Genomic DNA, 17,230 nt, shown 5'->3' with positions numbered 1-17,230 from the left:
TAGGTTGTAGTGACTTCTCTCCACAGCCCTGAAGGTAAGTGTTTTCAGCTCGACACGAACTGCAGAAGAAGAAAATGGCATCAAGCCAGAGCAACAACACTTCCTCACACAAGATGTTGGAAAGTATCTTGTGTGTTTTGTTTCTTTCAGTATTTCGTTTGAATAGTCAAAGTAAAGTAAGTGTTTAAAATAGAAAAGTAATTTACAAACCTGCAGCCACTTTTTTACTCTGTAAATAGACAAAGGTATTTTTGAAATTCGGCCGAGTGTGTCTGAAAGTAAACTTAATTTTACGTTGTAATATGGGAAAAAACAACTTGATTTCTCATTTGCAATTCAGATTTCTAAGTGTAAATGTGATAATGAATCAGCGTAGTTAACAGGTAAACATTTCCCCATTGAAAAACAATGAATTTTCAGGGCCACATGATTTCAAACTATCATGTAATTAATGCCCTCAGTGTTTTCAGTATGTAAGTGAATATATCTTGCTTTTATATATCGATGGAGTCAGTTTAAGATCATTTCAACGGGGTGGTGTTACCCTGAGCAGCAGCCAGTAATGTTCTAAGTTAACACTCCCTGGTTTCTGCTCAGGGACAGACTCCGCTGAAATATTGGTTGTTGCCCTCAAAAATAAAAGTTTTTAAGCGAATTTGTTTTTTGTTGATTTTCTTTCTGCAGTTATTTAATTTGTCTAAATTGTGGACAGTTAAGATTGAACTATGTTAAGCAGCTCAATATTGACGATTCTTATATATTTTTTATTTTTTTGACCATGCTTTTATTATTACCCGAGCTGAAAACACTGAAACAAGAAATTCTGACATCTCGTATTCTGGAAACCGTTTACTTTAGTTTTAATAGTTTTAATGTTATATTGTTCAAATTGGCTGTTCTGCGTCAAAATCATCCAAATCAAATCAACACTTGATATTAAAAACTAAATTAAAATTCCTTAGGCGAACCCGGAACCTTCGTGTCACACTCTAGTCAGACATTTAAATTCGTTAAATGTGACGCTTGTTTGCACATAACCTGTTTCCACGAGGATCATTTTGATATTTGACTAAACCAGCAAATAATATAAACTTAACACGTTATAATTCAAAACACGGGTGCAGCTGCCCGGAACTTAGGCGTCTGTGTCACACTCCTATCGGACACCTAAACGCGTTACTCTTGTGACTTCCGGCGCTTGTTTCTGTCAATTTGAAGAGAACTTGTTCCCATAAGAAGAATATTTAAATCCTGTTGTTTGACCAAACCAGAAAATGACCCAAATGATTTTATTTATTAAAAATCAACACATTTATAGTAGTTCGGCGTCATTATCCGGAACCTTAAGTGTGCCACATCCCTATCGGACAACTAAAAGCGTTACTCTTCTGACTTCCGGCGCTTGTTGGACTGTCTCTTCGAATCAAGATTGTGGATTCTGGTGTTTAAATGGCAGAACTATTAAAAGCGGAGTCACGCTGTTTGTCCAGAAGAACTCTCTAGAGGGATCTCCAGGATTTAGGTCTCTTCTCTGTACTATGTTCAAAAAGATGAGTGAATTTGGTCCAGATTCCGGGGGGAGAGTGAAGGTAATGGGAACCGAAATATGAATTCACCGTGTGACGACTTTCAAACACTTGAATTAACTCACAGCGCGTGACTGTTGAACTGTTTGTGTTCTACAGGGAGTGACGATCGTGAAACCCATCGTGTTCGGGAACGTCGCCCGCTACTTCGGGAAGAAGAGGGAGGAGGATGGACACACGCACCAGTGGTCTGTGTACGTGAAGCCCTACAGGAACGAGGTGAGACTTGAACCAGGTTCATCAAGTAAAACACAAACAACAAACTGAAATCTGGGTTAGATACATCCTCTGCACATATTTATAAATCTATCTCAAGACAGTGAGGCGGAGACATTCTGACACGAAGAGGTTACATCCTAAATCTGTTTGCCTTACATCTTGAAGAAGGGTCAGAGGATGGTTCAACAGAGAATTGTATATTGAAGAGATTTTGCCTTTCAATGGTGTTGAGCTCTTTCGTGTTTCTGTAGTGACATCACATTGTTCTTCCAGGATATGTCGGCGTACGTCAAGAAGATCCAGTTCAAGCTGCATGAGAGCTATGGTAACCCACTGAGAGGTGAGTCTGGGCAGGGAACATGAATGGAAATACATCATATTTGTAGATTGACAGATACGTTGTGGCTTTCACCTGTGACCCATGTTGAATCGTCTCTCTCTATAATTAGTGTTTTTTTCTGCCTTCCAGTGGTGACGAAGCCTCCATATGAGATCACCGAGACGGGCTGGGGCGAGTTCGAGATCATCATCAAGATCTTCTTCATCGACCCCAACGAGAGAGCTGTAAGAGCCAAACTAATTTAACACCACAAATAAATGCTGAGTCCTGATATTCATACTGTAGCCGTATGTTTAATGTCTGGCAGCTAAAAGAAAGGGAAGGAATCCACCTGATATTATGTCGAGACACAATTGGCTGGTTTGCACCTTAAATTATACTTGAACACACTAAATACACATGTCATTTTACTTTTCTTCCCTGAATGTATTATTTTTGATGTTTATTTGTTTGTGTGTTTGTTAGGTGACTCTGTACCATCTATTGAAGCTGTTCCAGTCAGACTCCAGTGCCATGCCCAAGAAGACGGTTGTCTCTGAGTTTTATGATGAAATGGTACGACTGCTTTCATGCTGCAGCTTATTTATGACCACAGTCACTGTCCTGTACTGATTGTGATGATGTTTTACACTTATAAAAAGACTAGTATTTACTCTCCACTTAAGGTAAATGACATTAATAACATATCGTTTTAAGATTTATACCTGATGGTTTTTTCCCCCACAGATCTTCCAGGATCCTACAGCCATGATGCAGCAGCTCCTGACCACATCAAGACAACTCACGCTGGGAGCATACAAGCACGAGACAGAGTGTATGTACACACACACACACACACACACTGAACATAGAAACACGAGAAACAAGTGTGAACATACCGACTATGTTTTCACATTTACTCCAGCTTTGATACAAGTGAAATCCAGTATGTGCCTCTGTACTGAAGGACAACATGGACACGACCACTGCCATCATGCTTATCTGTGTTTGCCCGCCTGTGTCTGCAGTCAGTGAGCTGGAGCAGAAGACCAAGGAGAAGATGGACACGGCGAAGAAACGAACCAGTCAGGAGATCGCAGAGCTGAAGGACAAACTAAAAGCCAGCAGAGAAAACATCAACCACCTGAAGGCGGAGATCAGGAAGCTGGAGGAGGACGGAGACCACAAGGACCACTGAAAAAATGGACAAATGTGAATGAGGGCTCGTGGTTTCATCTGTAATTTTAAAGAAATGATGCATTGTTTTGAAATTTTCTGATTCGTTTATGATTATTTACCAAAAATCTTCTGTTTTGAAACAAGGCTTTGGTATTCAATGTGAATAGTGGTGTGTTTTTTTACTGAACCTGTCATTTTCTATGTAAAGTAAATATGTTTACAATATTGCCTGTGTACATTTCTTCTGTTGCTCTATGCTGGCTGAGGCTCATTCACACCAATGTACTGTAATGTAGCATCTTTGTTCACATTGTAATATCAGTTAAATCAGGTGTTTTCATGCTGTTCTTTACCAGCAAAACAGGTTAAGGACCTTAAATGGTCAAATCTCTCCTGCATCTCAGCCCCTATCCTGTCGAGGGTTACTTTGTAGGATTTTAGAACTATGAACCAATATGTTGAAATGTCCAGAGTCGTCTTTAACCAGTGGAGTTTAGGGTTGTGAGTCGATGGAAAGGGTACGACCATAAATGTCTTTTGAGGCAATCACGGTTTTAGATAAGATAAGATAAGATAATGTTAACGACCCCACACTAAGGAAGTTCACTTTTTACAGCAGCAGATAATCAGAATGAGATAGACGAGAGAAATAAAAAAGAATAAAATATGAATCTGATAACAATCCAGAGAATATGTACATACTAAACACCTTTCACTGCAGATGGAAATAATGAGTGGATTCTGATTTTGTACATTAGTACAAGGACATGTTGAAACCGATCACGTACACTTATTATACACGTCTGGTGATAACTATATACAAAGATTTAGTGTGATCATAACAAGTGAGAGAAGAAGAATCCTGCACACTGTCCTGTACTTGTAAAAAACTTTATTAAGTGTACAACGTTTCACATCTAATAAAGTTTTTAGTTTTGCTGGTACAGGACAGTGTCTGATTCCTCTTCTCTCACATTTCATTAAAGTTAAAGTTTCCCCCCCGGAGTGTAAACGCTAGCACCGCTAGGGGGCGCTGCAGGAAACAGCGGCAGAGGGGTAAACATCTCGAGCGAGGAAACGGAATCCGTCGCTGTCCCACACTGATGACGTCGGGAACCTGTGGCTTTACTTTCAATTTCAACTTGCAGTAAACATGCTTGAATCCGACGCTGTGGGATGGAAACGCTGCTGTGCGGCTCGCTGCGTGTGTTACAATCGAGTAGGTGTCGTAAATACTCCGAGAGACTGAGGAGAGTCCGTCTGCTTCCGTCCGGCTGCCTGCAGGTGTTGTTCATCAGCAGCAACAGGTACAGCTGCACGACATGTTGCCTTCTCTCGGCTCCGTGGCTCACTTTAGCTTGTTTCCGGTGCTCCAGTTCAACTGGGGATCATGGCAACTGGTGGCTTGTTGTCGTTATTACAGATGTGGTTGGTCGGTTGCAGATTCGTCATTTTCACAAAGCGCGGTGATGCACTGAAGGTCTCGTTGAAATAAACATCAAACAAATCCCCATCGCGAGTTATTATAATATGTCCGTGTCAACATCACGTTGCTGAAAGTCAGCAGACGTGGTTTGAAAAGATGTGCTCGATGTGCTCGATGTTCTCCATGATGAGCTTCAGTCATCTGAGAATCAAAACAACCCAGACGCTCATCAGAAAAACAATATAGTTTGTTTTTCGTACTTTCTCTAATGCGAGTGTTGTTTATTTTGTGTAATCAACAGACGGTCTGTTGTCAACATGACACATGAGTGATGAGGAGAATCTGGAAAACTAACTTAACGTCTTCCTTGTCGAACATCGTGTTGTGTGTTTCCTCTCTTCTGTCAGATCTGTGTCAGTCGGAGGAGTAAGTGAAATCCCCTGTGAGAATATGACAACTCTGGCTGAACTGATCCACTGGTTGTGTATTTCACGTTCAAACGGATTGTGGTCGTGTTGCATAGTTCTTCATTTAGCAGAAGGCTCCTTTGAGGACATGGGAGACTCATCTTCTCTGTCCTCATAGGAGCCTTCTTCATTTAGGAGAGCTGGATTCCAACACACACCCACAACTCCAGCTTGATCCTGTAGAACAAAGACCTCGAGGATATTGATAACATGAGGATTTCGGTCACTATATTATGATTTTTTCCACACGTATGTTCCCAATAAAAATCATAAGATGCGAATTATTTATTTATATATTCTTTAATTTGAGCAAAAACCTGTTTATATGCATGAAACACACTTCTTTCCTGCGTCGTGACGATTTTTTTTGTTATATTTATAAAGGGAGTTTATGTGTGTGTGTGTGGGGGGATGTGTGGTCACGTGACGAGAGGGATTTAGTGCCGTGACGTCACCGAGCTGGTCCTGCTGCAGGCGTCCTCCCTCTCGGGCTCCTTCTCTGTTTAAAACGCGTCCTCCTGCCGCTGTCCGCGCACAGCTCAACCCTCCGCTCGACCCCCGCCGCGCGTCTGCGTGACGGCGATGTGACCCGCGCTCAAACATCCGCGTGTGTCGCCCAGCTCGTGTTAAAACAGCGCGTCGGTGCGCGGACGCGAACACAAGCGCCGCTGATCTGTTGCGTTCGAGTGCTCAGGTGAGTGGATGCCACGCGGGCTCCCAGCTCCTGCGTTTCACTGCTGTTTCCCTTTTAGTGACACATTCCGCCCGTTTGTGATGCTGCAGGAGTCAGTGGGTCCTTGTTGTGATGCGGTGAAAAGTTCAGAAAACAACAGGAGTCTGGAGCCAGATTATCTGTCATCACGGTTCGAGTCTGTGTCGATGTCAGGGGGAAAGTTCAGGAGCAGCTTATGTTGTTAAAACTCTTTACTTTCTGTGAGTGTCACTCGGACTAATTCATGTACAGACTTGTGTGTGTGAGACCATCATGATAACAGCAATGTTATTGTTATTTGTTTGCTCACTACAAGTTGTTTTCAGGACTGGAGGAATGAGATTATCTGATCTGAGGCCTGGACAATAAGGCCAAAAATGACAGGAAGCTAAAAATGTTCATATCAGTTGAGAAAATCATCAAGAAAATGTCGTATTTTAATTTATTTAAAGCTTAAAGACTGAATTTTGCTCCTGATGAAAAACATGAGATAAAGAGCAAAATATTTTACAAACCTGAGATAGAACACTAAAGCTTATCACCTCCTCACAATAATAAAGTTAAACAAAGTGATACATTTTCAACTTTTGATATATTGCTATCCATGAAAATGATTATTGTTTCATTGCCCAGCAATTTAAGTTTAGTGACTGATTTTTACACCTGAGTGAAGGTCATGGTTTAAAAACTCTTCTTTATGATATTTCTATTGAGGAGAATGATATTTTTAGGAACGTGTACATATGATTATCTGTGACTGATCGTCCTTCACTCAGCTGCTAACTTAAACATTTAGAGTTTAGCTCCATAGATGAGAATGTTGTTGGTGTTGTTTGAGCGCATCAGGCTCGCTGACTGGCCACACATGCAGCTCTTTGTTTGGGACGTGGTCCACAGAGCTCCATTGTTGTGTAGAATTCAGCTCAAGTCCATTCATGTGGCTGAGAGCATCATCAGCTGTGATACATGGAGTTCCCACACAGCCGGCTTACGTTGCATTAGTGTTGATGCCCTGGTGTTTACAGCGGGCTGGCAGGTATTTCAGATACGGAGGCACCATCACAACCTTCTCTGCTGAAGTGAGTCTTCTGGTTAGATCTCAGTGTGTGAGGGGTTCATGAGGGGTGTGTGCTGCACTGTGATTGCTGTGGATCAAAGCAGGATAAGGAAAGGGCGTTGATCAGATGTGTTGGCTCAGGAAAGTGTGTAAGTGCCAACTCTGGTTTGGGAGTCTGGCACAAGCAGATCTATCTTCTCTGACTCCCTGAGACTAAAAGGTCAGATTCACTCCCACTTTTGCAAACTTGTAAACAAGCGATCCTTCCCGTTAGTCACACATTCAGCTCAGGGCTCAGTTTAATGTTTCACCACTGTTTCTGAGGTGGCTGCTGTCCAAGAGGATTGTAGTCCCATCTTTACAGTCCTGGTGCAACAGCTGAAGTGGCTCTGTGTGGCACGGTGAAGTTACAGATTGATCAGACAGACGTGTGCTTACGCTCTGTCCTTATCAATTTGGTTGCATTATAAATGTTGACTTTTCCGATGAAGGGACGGCTTCATTTCTTTTTTTCTGGCTGCTTCCTGATCAGTGTTACACAAGAGTCAAAACAGTTCTGTTTGTGTCTTAAGGAAACGCGTGTCTTAATCTTAATCCAAGTGCCAATAATATGTTAAAGTTAGAGTTGGTGAGTTGTTACTGAAACACTTTTCATCTTATTTCTTGAAATCCTCAATAGATACAGTCATCTGGAAAAAAAAGCTGGTGTCTGTGTTGTAAACACGTTAATGAAATGATGAGTCTTCAGCCAGAGACGATGACCAGAAGTCAGGGTTACTTACCACAGCGTCACGAGATGAAAGGAACTGCTTATGTTCTGTGTGAAGTTCAGTTTAACCTCTGATTGGAGTCTGATTTGAATACAGTGACGTTGAACCTGCTGTGTGTCTGATAACTGTCTTTCTATCTAATATGCAAACTATAATGGTTCAACTGTCGGCAGTTCAATGTGCGGTTTTCATCGCAGCAGCATTAGTGTGACTGTGTAACACCGTCCGTCCTCAGCAGGCGTGTTGGTGCTAGCTGTGCTGGTTTGCCCATGGAGAAGCCATCATCTTCATCCAAAGCAGCGCTGGAGGAGAGAACCGACCCAGTGGAGGTAAGAAATCCTACTCATCAGCCTAAAGTGAGACGGAACCAAGCTGTGTCATCTGGCAATACACAGTGCATGGGTTCATGGCCTCAGACAACCCCAGAACACGGACAGGATTTGAAATGAGATGAGAAACTATGGTTTAACCACACACTTAAATGCAGAGACAACATTGATACAGTATATGTTCAATCAATCAATCAAATTTTATTTGTATAGCCCATATTCACAAATCACAATTTGTCTCATAGGGCTTTAACATGGTGTGACATCCTCTGTTCGTAACCCTCAACAAGAGTAAGGAAAAACTACTAAAAAACCCTTTTAACAGGGTAAAAAGAAGGTAGAAACCTCAGAGAGAGCCACATGTGAGGGATCCCTCTCCCAGGACGGAAGAAGTCAAGTCAGTAACATGTAGTGATGGGATATGAATTACTTTGATGTGATAACGATTGAGAAGAGGAAGGAGAAGCTGGAAAGAGAAGCTCCGTGTGTCATGTGTCCCCCAACCTTCTAGACCTATAGCAGCATAACTAAGAGCGGGTCTAAGACAAGCCTGGACCAGCTCTAACTATGTGCTTTATTGTGAAGGAAGGTTTTAAGCCTACTCTTAAACGTACAGATGGTGTCTGCCTCCCGAACTGAAAGTGGGAGATGATTCCACAGGAGAGGAGCTTGATAGCCTAAAGCTCTGGCTCCTACTCTACTTTTAGAGACTTTAGGGACGACAAGTAAGCCTGAATTCTGGGAGCGCAGTGCTCTAGTGGGTTGATAAGGTACTAACAGCTCTTTAAGATATAATGGTGCCATATTATTAAGGGCCTTGAAGGTGAGGAGGAGAATTTTAAATTCTATTCTAGATTTAACCGGAGGCCAGTGTAGCGAAGCTAATACTGGAGAAATGGGGTCTCTTTTCTTGGTTCTTGTCAGGACACGTGCTGCAGCATTTTGGACAAGCTGCAGAGTCTTTAACGACTTACTGCTGGAGGCTGATAATAAGGAATTACAACAATCCAGTCTGGATGTAACAAAGGCATGGACTAGTTTTTCTGCATCCTTTTGAGAAAGGACATGTCTGATTTTGGAGATATTACGCAAGTTGATTTTAGTGATACATTATACTGTAGAGTGATTACATCATTTGTATATGGATTATATGGAGGTCAGGCATCCACCACCTCACCCTCCCTTCTCCACCCACCCCCATCCACACACAGAGCAAAACACTATTAACAGGAACTGAGAAATACACAGTCATACATTTGAAATTAAGAATCACTAAGGGCAGGTCAACATGTTTTCGCTCACTTCCTTTGTGGTTGTTTTTCTGTTGTGTGTAGTTTTGTTATGGCTTTTGCATTCAATGTATTCTGTTAATGTGTTTGTGTGAGACGTCTCAGCCACCACACTTTAGAGCTCAACATGATGACATCTTCATGATGGCTGCTAGTGTGGTTAATGGTTCCACTTTCCAAGTTGTGATTTGAGTCCCTCACCTCTCGTGTGTGTGTCTGTGCCTCTACTCCAGGAGAGGGAAGTGCTGAGAGGTGCTGAGGGTGGAGATGTGGGTCCTCCGACCCCGAGGAAGAGCAGCTCCTCCCGATCCTCCCGCAAGAGCTTCCGCCTCGACTATCGGCTGGAGGTAAAACCACATTTCCCATCATGCTCCTGTTTCCTAAAATCTTCTTCTCTACCCGAAACACACACACACAGCTGCCCTTACTCCTTCAGCTCAATTCACCTCAAACCTCTCCCCTGTTCTATTATAAATTGAATATCATCGTTTTATCTCTAATCTGACAAAGTGACCAAATGCCTCTTTGTTTACTTTGATTGCAGGAGGATGTGACAAAGTCCTGTCAAGACAAACATGGCCGCTGGACGAACCCCTGGTCCACATGGCGCTTCCCTTCCTGCCCGTTGATGCTCAGGTTCTTGTTGTGGGATAAAGATCACAGCAAAGTACCAACTAATAAAGAGGTGGGTCAATATTATACAGTTTACCATTAACTACAGTTTTTTTGCTTTGTTTCATAATTTAAGGTTTCATGGTCCTCCATGGTAAAACATAGGAATTATCTGCACCAAAATATGACTAATATAAATATATAAAACCCAAATTAATTGATGAATAGATGAAAACACAATCTCCTTGTTGGAGGTAGAATAAGTTGAGCCAGTTAATGTTCTTCAATGTAAAAGTTGTGCATCACATTTGTTAAAGCCTGACAGAGTTTACTTGTATTATTCTAGTAGTGATTATTATCAGGAGCTGAATGTTCTCTCGTGTGGAGAAATGTTTGTCGACTCTCGCAGCGGAAACCTGGCTGAGCTCAGTCGGGGCTTAACAGGCTTCAAAGGCTGCTTTCACACCGCAACAGAAGCCTGTTTAACCCCTCATCTGCACAGTTAACAGGGTTTTTGTTATTGTGTGGAAACTAGAAAAAGAGGGCGGAGCCTGGTGAACTACATGTAAACACTACACAGAGAAATGAAACACTTTAGAGAGCATCTAAATTAGTTTTTAGAGTCAAATACACTGAAAACAGTCACTAGGATCATGGTGGACTTTTTAAAAGTATGATGAAGGTCATGAGACTGAAAGTCTCTAATCCTCATGATAAGAACGGGCTTGTTTTATTCCAGCCTCCCTGATGTGATCTCTCTCTCTCTCTGGTTTCTACCTTCTCTCCTCCAGGCTCTGGACAGTGAGCTCCCAGTGATGGAGCCGTACTTTGTCCAGAACCCAGACCTCTCCGACTCCGGTCCAGGTCTGAGAGTCACCTGGCTGGGTCACGCCACGGTCCTGGTCGAAATGGACGGACTGAACATCCTGACCGACCCCATCTTCAGCCAGAGGGCCTCGCCTATCCAGTTGGTGGGGCCCAAAAGGTACCGAGGGCCTCCCTGCACTGTGGAACAGGTTCGGAACTCTTTTCTTTCTTAAAACCTTAAAAGAAATGCATTTCCAGGATCTTTTTCTGACAAGTCAGCACAGCGATTGGTCAAAAGTGGTCAAATAATGTAACAGAGGCCTTGTATTGACACATTTAATCATACATAGAAGATTTATGAAAGGGGCTAAAATACAATAAAAAATGTCCAGGACAATTAAGATTATTTGGAAGACATCTCATTTGAATCGATGTGTGGGAGCCCAGAGAACTTCTTTTCATTTGACCCTGTTCCCTGTTGTCCTCAGCTGCCCAGGATCGATGCTGTTGTCATCAGCCACTCTCATTACGACCACCTGGATGTTGGATCTGTGGCCAGCCTCAACGCACGCTTCGGGGGGGAGCTACGCTGGTACGAGCGATCCGTCAGTGGGCTCATTTCTCACTCTCTTCAATTCATTTCTTATGTGTCTGACACTCCCGTGTGTTGCAGGTTCGTGCCCCTGGGTCTCATGGACTGGATGATGAAAATGGGCTGTGAGAACGTGATCGAGCTGGACTGGTGGGACGAGAACTGTGTCCCGGGTCACGACGACGTGATGTTCGTCTGCACGCCGTCTCAGCACTGGAGCAAACGCTCGGCTCTGGATGATAACACGGTCATTATTACTGATTAGGCTGTAACATATTGGTGTTTAGTTAGCTGAGCAGAATCAGTGACAACCAAACAAGTATTTCTTCCATTAGTCAGTTTAAATAAAGTACTTAACTTAACAACGTGTATTTCCTGTTTCTCTCAGACGTTATGGGGCAGCTGGTCTATTTTGGGTCCGGAACATCGATTCTTCTTTGCTGGGGACACTGGCTACTGCCCCTCCTTCCAGGAGATTGGACGACGCTTTGGACCATTCGACCTCGCTGCCATCCCCATCGGAGCCTACATGCCCAGGTAGAGCAGATACTTGTAAAACAATGTCCACCTGTAGAATCTAATGCAATAGGCCGTATTCACATGGAGACCATTTTCCTCTGATGTCACGCTCAGGGTGGGAAACTCAGATGCTGTGATCCAGGTTTATAAGTCATAAAAACACAGGGAATGAGACAATCTGTTTTCATTTTACTGCTTCATAACTGATCAGCAACTGAAAAGACAATGTATAGTTAAAATCTGGAGAGACGCGGGACCATGTTTAAGGTAAATTTGTGTTGATCTTCCAGGCTTTAATAACTGTGTCCCAGAGGTGCATTGATATTTCAGGATTCAAATGTTGGTCCCACATGTAACGGTATCAAACAGTGATGTTAGCTGTTGTTTTAACCTAGAAACTATGTCCAATGTCCCTCCTGTCTTTTTAGTTGCTGATCCGTAAGGAAACTGTGAAATAAAATAGTTAATCAGATTGTTTGTTGATATGATTTTTTTAAAACCTGGATCACTGCATATGAGCTTCCCACCCTGAGTGGGATGTCAGAGGAAAATGGCCACTTTGTGAATCTGGTGTACTGCACCACCTTTAACTCAAACCTGAACATTATAGAGTGCACCTAATAAAGTGGACACTGACGGTAAAACACAAGTTATTGATTGATTTCCAGGGACGTGATGAAGGGGCAGCACATAGATCCAGAGGAGGCTGTTCAGATTCACCAGGACCTGCAGGCAAAACACTCTGTGGCCATTCACTGGGGAACTTTTACACTCACCTATGAGGTAACGTTACTGTCTCACGTTTTCATGCTGATTTGGTCACATGACATGTTCTCTACATTTTGTGGGCCTCTGACTGGTCATGTCTTCCTAATCAAGGTCACAGAGACGTGGTTCTTATATTGCTTCAAGCTTGTTTCTTTTATCCTCAACATAACAGCATTTTGAGTGTTTAACGGTTTTGGTTCATTTATATTGTCGTCCAGAAGGTTTGGTGTTTGAGTTGTTGCTGAGATCATTACTTATCTGAAGTGACATCACCACCTCTGTACAATGTTGTTGAACAGCAGTTCATAGTCAGCCACATGTAAATTACGGATGTACTACTTTGTTCACGACTCCTAGGCCACCGGATAGTGTTTTTAAAGGAATCATAAGTATAAAACTGTATGTTGAGTTTATAATGAACCTCTAAGAAGCAGCACTCCAGAGTCTCTGCAGCATCCATTGTGTCTTGATCCATCACAAGTGTATCAGAGCGGTGTGAGGATACAGAAAGTTCAATCTTAATTCTCAGGTAAACACACCACATTGTAGCATTAAATGTTATGTAGTGGTTGCATATGATAATGACAGGGGTGCAAGATTGAACTTTCCATGGTTCACATGCCAGTCTGATTCAGTAGTGATGGACCAAGTGGTGGTTGAACAAACAGACACAACTGCTGCATCAAAGACTCTGAAGGAGCAGAATGGCTTCTGTGTCTTAGAGCTTCATCACCAAGTCAAAATTCAGGTGTAGTTTTGATATAAATTTCATAAAAGTTATGATTCCACACATGTTGTATTTCTTTGCGAACATTATCCAGGAGCAATCAACAAAGTATCAAGTACTAAATGCTGTTCAGTCACTTCAACTAAAAAACAAAACTTTCTGGACGTCTTGAGGACCTTTTAAATTTGTATTGTATTCAATTCAGACTTTAGAATTTCTCTGTGACCCATATTAAGGGAGATATGACCAATCGACCTCCCACAAAAAAAGTGTAAACTTCATTACGATCTGAGACATAACATCATGATTGGACCCCACTGTTAACACACTAACATTGTTTAATACTCACGTCTCCTTGGGGCAGTACTACTTGGAGCCGCCGGTTCGTCTCAGAGCGGCACTGGAGCAGAAAGGACTGCATCCGAAATCCTTCTTCACGTTGCATCATGGGGAGTCTCGGCTTATTACGGCACGTGGAGGAGAAGTCTTTGAGTGATAGTGATCATCCTCCTCCTCCTCCTCCTCCTCCTCCTCCTCCTCCTCCGGGGTTCCTGGGCTGCGTTACCAGAGAGATTTTGTAGATATACTTTAGTGATTAAAGTATGAAGCTCGTCTCTATATTTACCCTGTAATGAACACTTATTATTTTTCACCAATTACATTACAGGGTCATTGGTGAACAGTACTACCTAAATGAGCTGATACAAATGGAGGGGAAAAAAAGAACAGACTGAATTGCTGAGTCAGTGTCACATGTTCATTGAAAATATTGATTCAGAATTTTCGTTGGTATGCACAAGTTTAGAAAATGAATTCAGGTCCCATTTTAGACAGTTGAAGACTAAAGTTTCCACATGTGGGATAAGCGTAGACATTTCTTTTCAGTGGTTTTTGTTCAGTCAGCATGCAGACCGCAAATTACCACTTTGAAATACAACAAAGCTGCAGAAACACTGTCAGTGATTATCTACATAGAGGGAGACAATTTAATGTTAAATATAGGAAGTGGTTAAGAATGTTTACCCTAACACTCATGGTCATTGGAGAACAATACTACCTAAAGAATCTAATGACAAAATAAAGGAAAAACACTTACTTCTGGCAAAGATTAGCGCCTGTTTTTTTGTAATTTCAAAGAACATTTTCTGCAGCTTTGTATCTCAAAGTGGTAACTTGCATTTTGACATTAAGTGAGTGTTTGAAATATTTTCTGGTTGCTAAACTGTTCCAGAACAGAGGAGCAACAACCACTGAAAAGAAACTGAGTCATCAACTGACCAAAATATGAGCATCATTCTTTTTCTGAATTTTTTGCACATTAACAAAGAAATCTGAATAAAATAAGTTAAAATGAACTTCAGAGTTACTATAGTAACCAATGCTCTTAAATGAAGATGTGAATGTAGTTAAAGTGTGTGCACAGGAAACAGTGGAGGTTGATTGACAAACCTCGTCTCTGAAGCTGAACAGGAACCTGTAGACACGTGATGCAGTTTCATATTCACACACAGCTGGACACGTGAGCTGTTATATCAAAGAAAAAACACAGACAGATATTTAGTGGTTTTTAAAGAGCAGTGTTAGCTGAAGCTAAATGACAATACTGTGTTTTTCTTCAGATTGTATTGAGGCCAACCCAAAACTACACAGACAAGTAAAGGAAGAAATCTAATTCCCTACAGCTGAAGTGTCAGTGTGCACAAGTTGAGCTGGGTTCAACTTGCACTGCAGCTACTGTGTTTTGTTCCTGTGACGGACATTTACTTTGAATGTTCTGAAACCACAGCACAAAGACCAACCTCCTCATGCATCATTGATGTTTTCGCTTCAGACAAACAATAGAATAATTTAGTACTGTTGTGATTTGATCTTAAAAACCAGAATGTAAGAAGAGGTAACAGCACAATTTTGAGGTGATTTAATAGCCTGGATAAAACTGTATCGTCAGTCTGGGCTAATTGTGTTTTACATTGATTCTGTGTCACTGAATTTACCATTAAATAAACACTGCATACCTGCAAATGTGTTTTTTTATTCTTGTCAACAGCAGTTAAGAGCTAAACAACAGGAAAATATAGTTATAAATAATAAATAGATTGTTGTTGAAATTGTTTTGTGTGTTTATGATACTTTAAGTCTCATGGGGGAAAATAAATAAAACTTACTTTAGAATATTTTTTTCTATTCCCATCAGTATATTTTACTGAGTTACAACATATTCAGCAGAATTTTAATATTTTGTCATGAAGCGTAAATCTGAAACTTCTGATCTGCTGCTTCTCCTAAAACATCCCCCACACGTGTGGATTTGGCACCCCCATGTGGTAGTATATAGAACTGCATTTCAATTCAATCTGCAACAATTATGGGAACTTCATATTAAACCATGAATATGATGCATTAATTAGTTAATGTAGAATTTACCCAACAGGAAAATACAGAAAATACAATCTGCAATAATTATGCCAATAAAATATTAAACTGAGTATGATGTATTTAATTCTGCCTACATTTGTAAACAGGCGTAACTATAGACAGTATACACTGTCAAAATACATGCTACTGTAGATAGTGTAATTATCTTTATGTATAAATTAGTCTTAATTTATGATCAGATCATCCAAGTTAAAATAATGAACAAACACCTGTCGCAGTAAGAGACGGTGCAGAGTGTGAACTGGATTTAAATGACAAACCTCGACTCTGAAGCCAAAAGAACAGGAGCCTACAGGCAGCGTGATGTGGTTTCATGTGAGCTGTAATATCACAGAAAGAAAACACTGTTAGAAAGTTATTTAAAACCTTGAACTATCTTCATTAATGAATTTGACTGAATATATGATCAGATCATAGTAACGTAACGTAACGTAAATTAACGTAACGTAAAGTAACGTAACGTAAAGTAACGTAACGTAGAGTAACGGAAAGTAATGTAACGAAAAGTAACGTAAAGTAACTAAAAGTAACTACAAGTAACGCAAAGTAACATAACGTAACGTGAAGTAACGTAGAGTAACTAAAAGTAACTAAAAGTAACGTAAAGTAACGTAAAGTAATGAAAAGTAAGTAAAACAAAATACTTTTTTATGCTTTAATCTTGCACTCATCATTTCTTTGTTTTCACAGCTCAGCACTTTGCTTCACGTGTGCGTGGTACAGCAGCATTGTAACAGGTGGACTGCTTTATCTCTTAGTGGTGCAAGTTATAAATATCAGCTTCAACATGACTGGCTCTGAGGAACAAAACGGGCCAGAGCCGCCTGTGGGGACTCGTCATCGACACAGGAGAGTATTCTCGTGGCTTCTGTCAGAACTGGGTTGAGTTCCTCACCGTGACAGATGCTTCAGTCTCTCCTCGCTCCAGCCTCACTGACTTGGTCTAGTTTCACTTTATACTTTATCCTGATCACAGACTGTTAATGCAGCATGTCTGAAGAACTTCATCTCTAGTATTTCCTTGGATTTATCAGCTGATGACTTCCAATGCTCACTGCATTCCACCCTCTTTAATATCAAACATCACAAACTGTCTTTAACTCTGAAATAAGTTGCAGGGGAATTATCAAGTGTTGGTAAGTGTTAACTGTTTAAAAAAGTACACACTACATGTTTGTTGAATTGTCTCTTTATGAAATGAAGCTGCAGGCACTGCCATGTTATTTTACATATGTCTGTACCTGCACAAATTTAACATATCATCTGCTGTCTGACTGATTTCTATTTTGACAACTTGTCTGTTTGAAAATGAAATAGGAAAATAATAAAAAACTAGGGCTACGTTGTAGCACTAACGGGCCCAAGCACAGGCATTTTCAAGCCTGTTGCGGTTAGTGGAGAGAGCGATCAATGACC

General features: G+C 41.2%; 2 protein-coding genes and 1 long non-coding RNA gene across 6 annotated transcripts; 2 read left to right on the top strand and 1 right to left on the bottom strand.

The window, feature by feature from the left end:
• The first annotated feature begins 42 nt into the window (after positions 1-42).
• On the top strand, positions 43-3,528 carry yeats4 (YEATS domain containing 4). Of its 2 annotated transcripts, none has more exons than XM_035146999.2 (7): positions 43-119; positions 1,686-1,805; positions 2,079-2,145; positions 2,275-2,369; positions 2,611-2,700; positions 2,872-2,959; positions 3,153-3,528. In XM_035146999.2, the coding sequence occupies exons 1-7, from the start codon at positions 75-77 to the stop codon at positions 3,320-3,322; spliced, it is 675 nt and encodes a 224-aa protein (XP_035002890.1). In that variant the 5' UTR covers positions 43-74; the 3' UTR covers positions 3,323-3,528. The 2 variants fall into 2 exon arrangements, with proteins under 2 accessions (XP_035002890.1, XP_035002889.2); XM_035146998.2 differs by lacking the exon at positions 43-119 and adding an exon at positions 809-1,589.
• Positions 3,529-4,370: 842 nt separating this feature from the next.
• On the top strand, positions 4,371-15,400 carry napepld (N-acyl phosphatidylethanolamine phospholipase D). 3 transcript variants are annotated; one of them, XM_035146951.2, is made up of 10 exons: positions 4,374-4,610; positions 7,971-8,064; positions 9,587-9,700; positions 9,898-10,038; positions 10,757-10,981; positions 11,261-11,364; positions 11,446-11,611; positions 11,753-11,901; positions 12,552-12,666; positions 13,743-15,400. In XM_035146951.2, exons 1-10 carry the CDS (start codon positions 4,480-4,482, stop codon positions 13,872-13,874), a joined length of 1,371 nt encoding a protein of 456 aa, XP_035002842.2. In that variant the 5' UTR covers positions 4,374-4,479; the 3' UTR covers positions 13,875-15,400. The 3 variants fall into 3 exon arrangements, with proteins under 3 accessions (XP_035002841.2, XP_035002840.2, XP_035002842.2); XM_035146950.2 differs by having other exon boundaries at positions 4,371-4,610; positions 7,974-8,064; positions 11,261-11,611; XM_035146949.2 differs by having other exon boundaries at positions 4,372-4,610; positions 11,261-11,611.
• Positions 11,095-13,865, bottom strand: LOC118101315. The gene is made up of 2 exons (XR_004694517.2): positions 13,728-13,865; positions 11,095-11,889 (listed from the first exon to the last, which is right to left on the bottom strand). It is a non-coding gene; the product is annotated as an uncharacterized LOC118101315 (long non-coding RNA).
• Positions 15,401-17,230: the final 1,830 nt, after the last annotated feature.

This window comes from Hippoglossus stenolepis, chromosome 22 (genome assembly GCF_022539355.2).
Source record: "Hippoglossus stenolepis isolate QCI-W04-F060 chromosome 22, HSTE1.2, whole genome shotgun sequence".
NCBI classification, from domain to species: Eukaryota; Metazoa; Chordata; class Actinopteri; order Pleuronectiformes; family Pleuronectidae; genus Hippoglossus; species Hippoglossus stenolepis.
This window is presented reverse-complemented; position numbering and strand designations above follow the sequence as displayed.

What these genes read in the sequence shown, in the direction of transcription:
- yeats4 (XM_035146998.2), top strand. Translation starts at nt 1,275, where the DNA reads ATGACCCAAATGATTTTATTTATTAAAAATCAACACATTTATAGTAGT. An exon ending in TGAAGCCCTACAGGAACGAG is followed by an intron (nt 1,806 to 2,078) that starts GTGAGACTTGAA and finishes TTGTTCTTCCAG; the next exon opens with GATATGTCGGCGTACGTCAA. An exon ending in ATACAAGCACGAGACAGAGT is followed by an intron (nt 2,960 to 3,152) that starts GTATGTACACAC and finishes CTGTGTCTGCAG; the next exon opens with TCAGTGAGCTGGAGCAGAAG.
- napepld (XM_035146949.2), top strand. Translation starts at nt 4,480, where the DNA reads ATGGAAACGCTGCTGTGCGGCTCGCTGCGTGTGTTACAATCGAGTAGG. An exon ending in TTGTTCATCAGCAGCAACAG is followed by an intron (nt 4,611 to 7,970) that starts GTACAGCTGCAC and finishes GTCCGTCCTCAG; the next exon opens with CAGGCGTGTTGGTGCTAGCT. An exon ending in ATCGGAGCCTACATGCCCAG is followed by an intron (nt 11,902 to 12,551) that starts GTAGAGCAGATA and finishes ATTGATTTCCAG; the next exon opens with GGACGTGATGAAGGGGCAGC.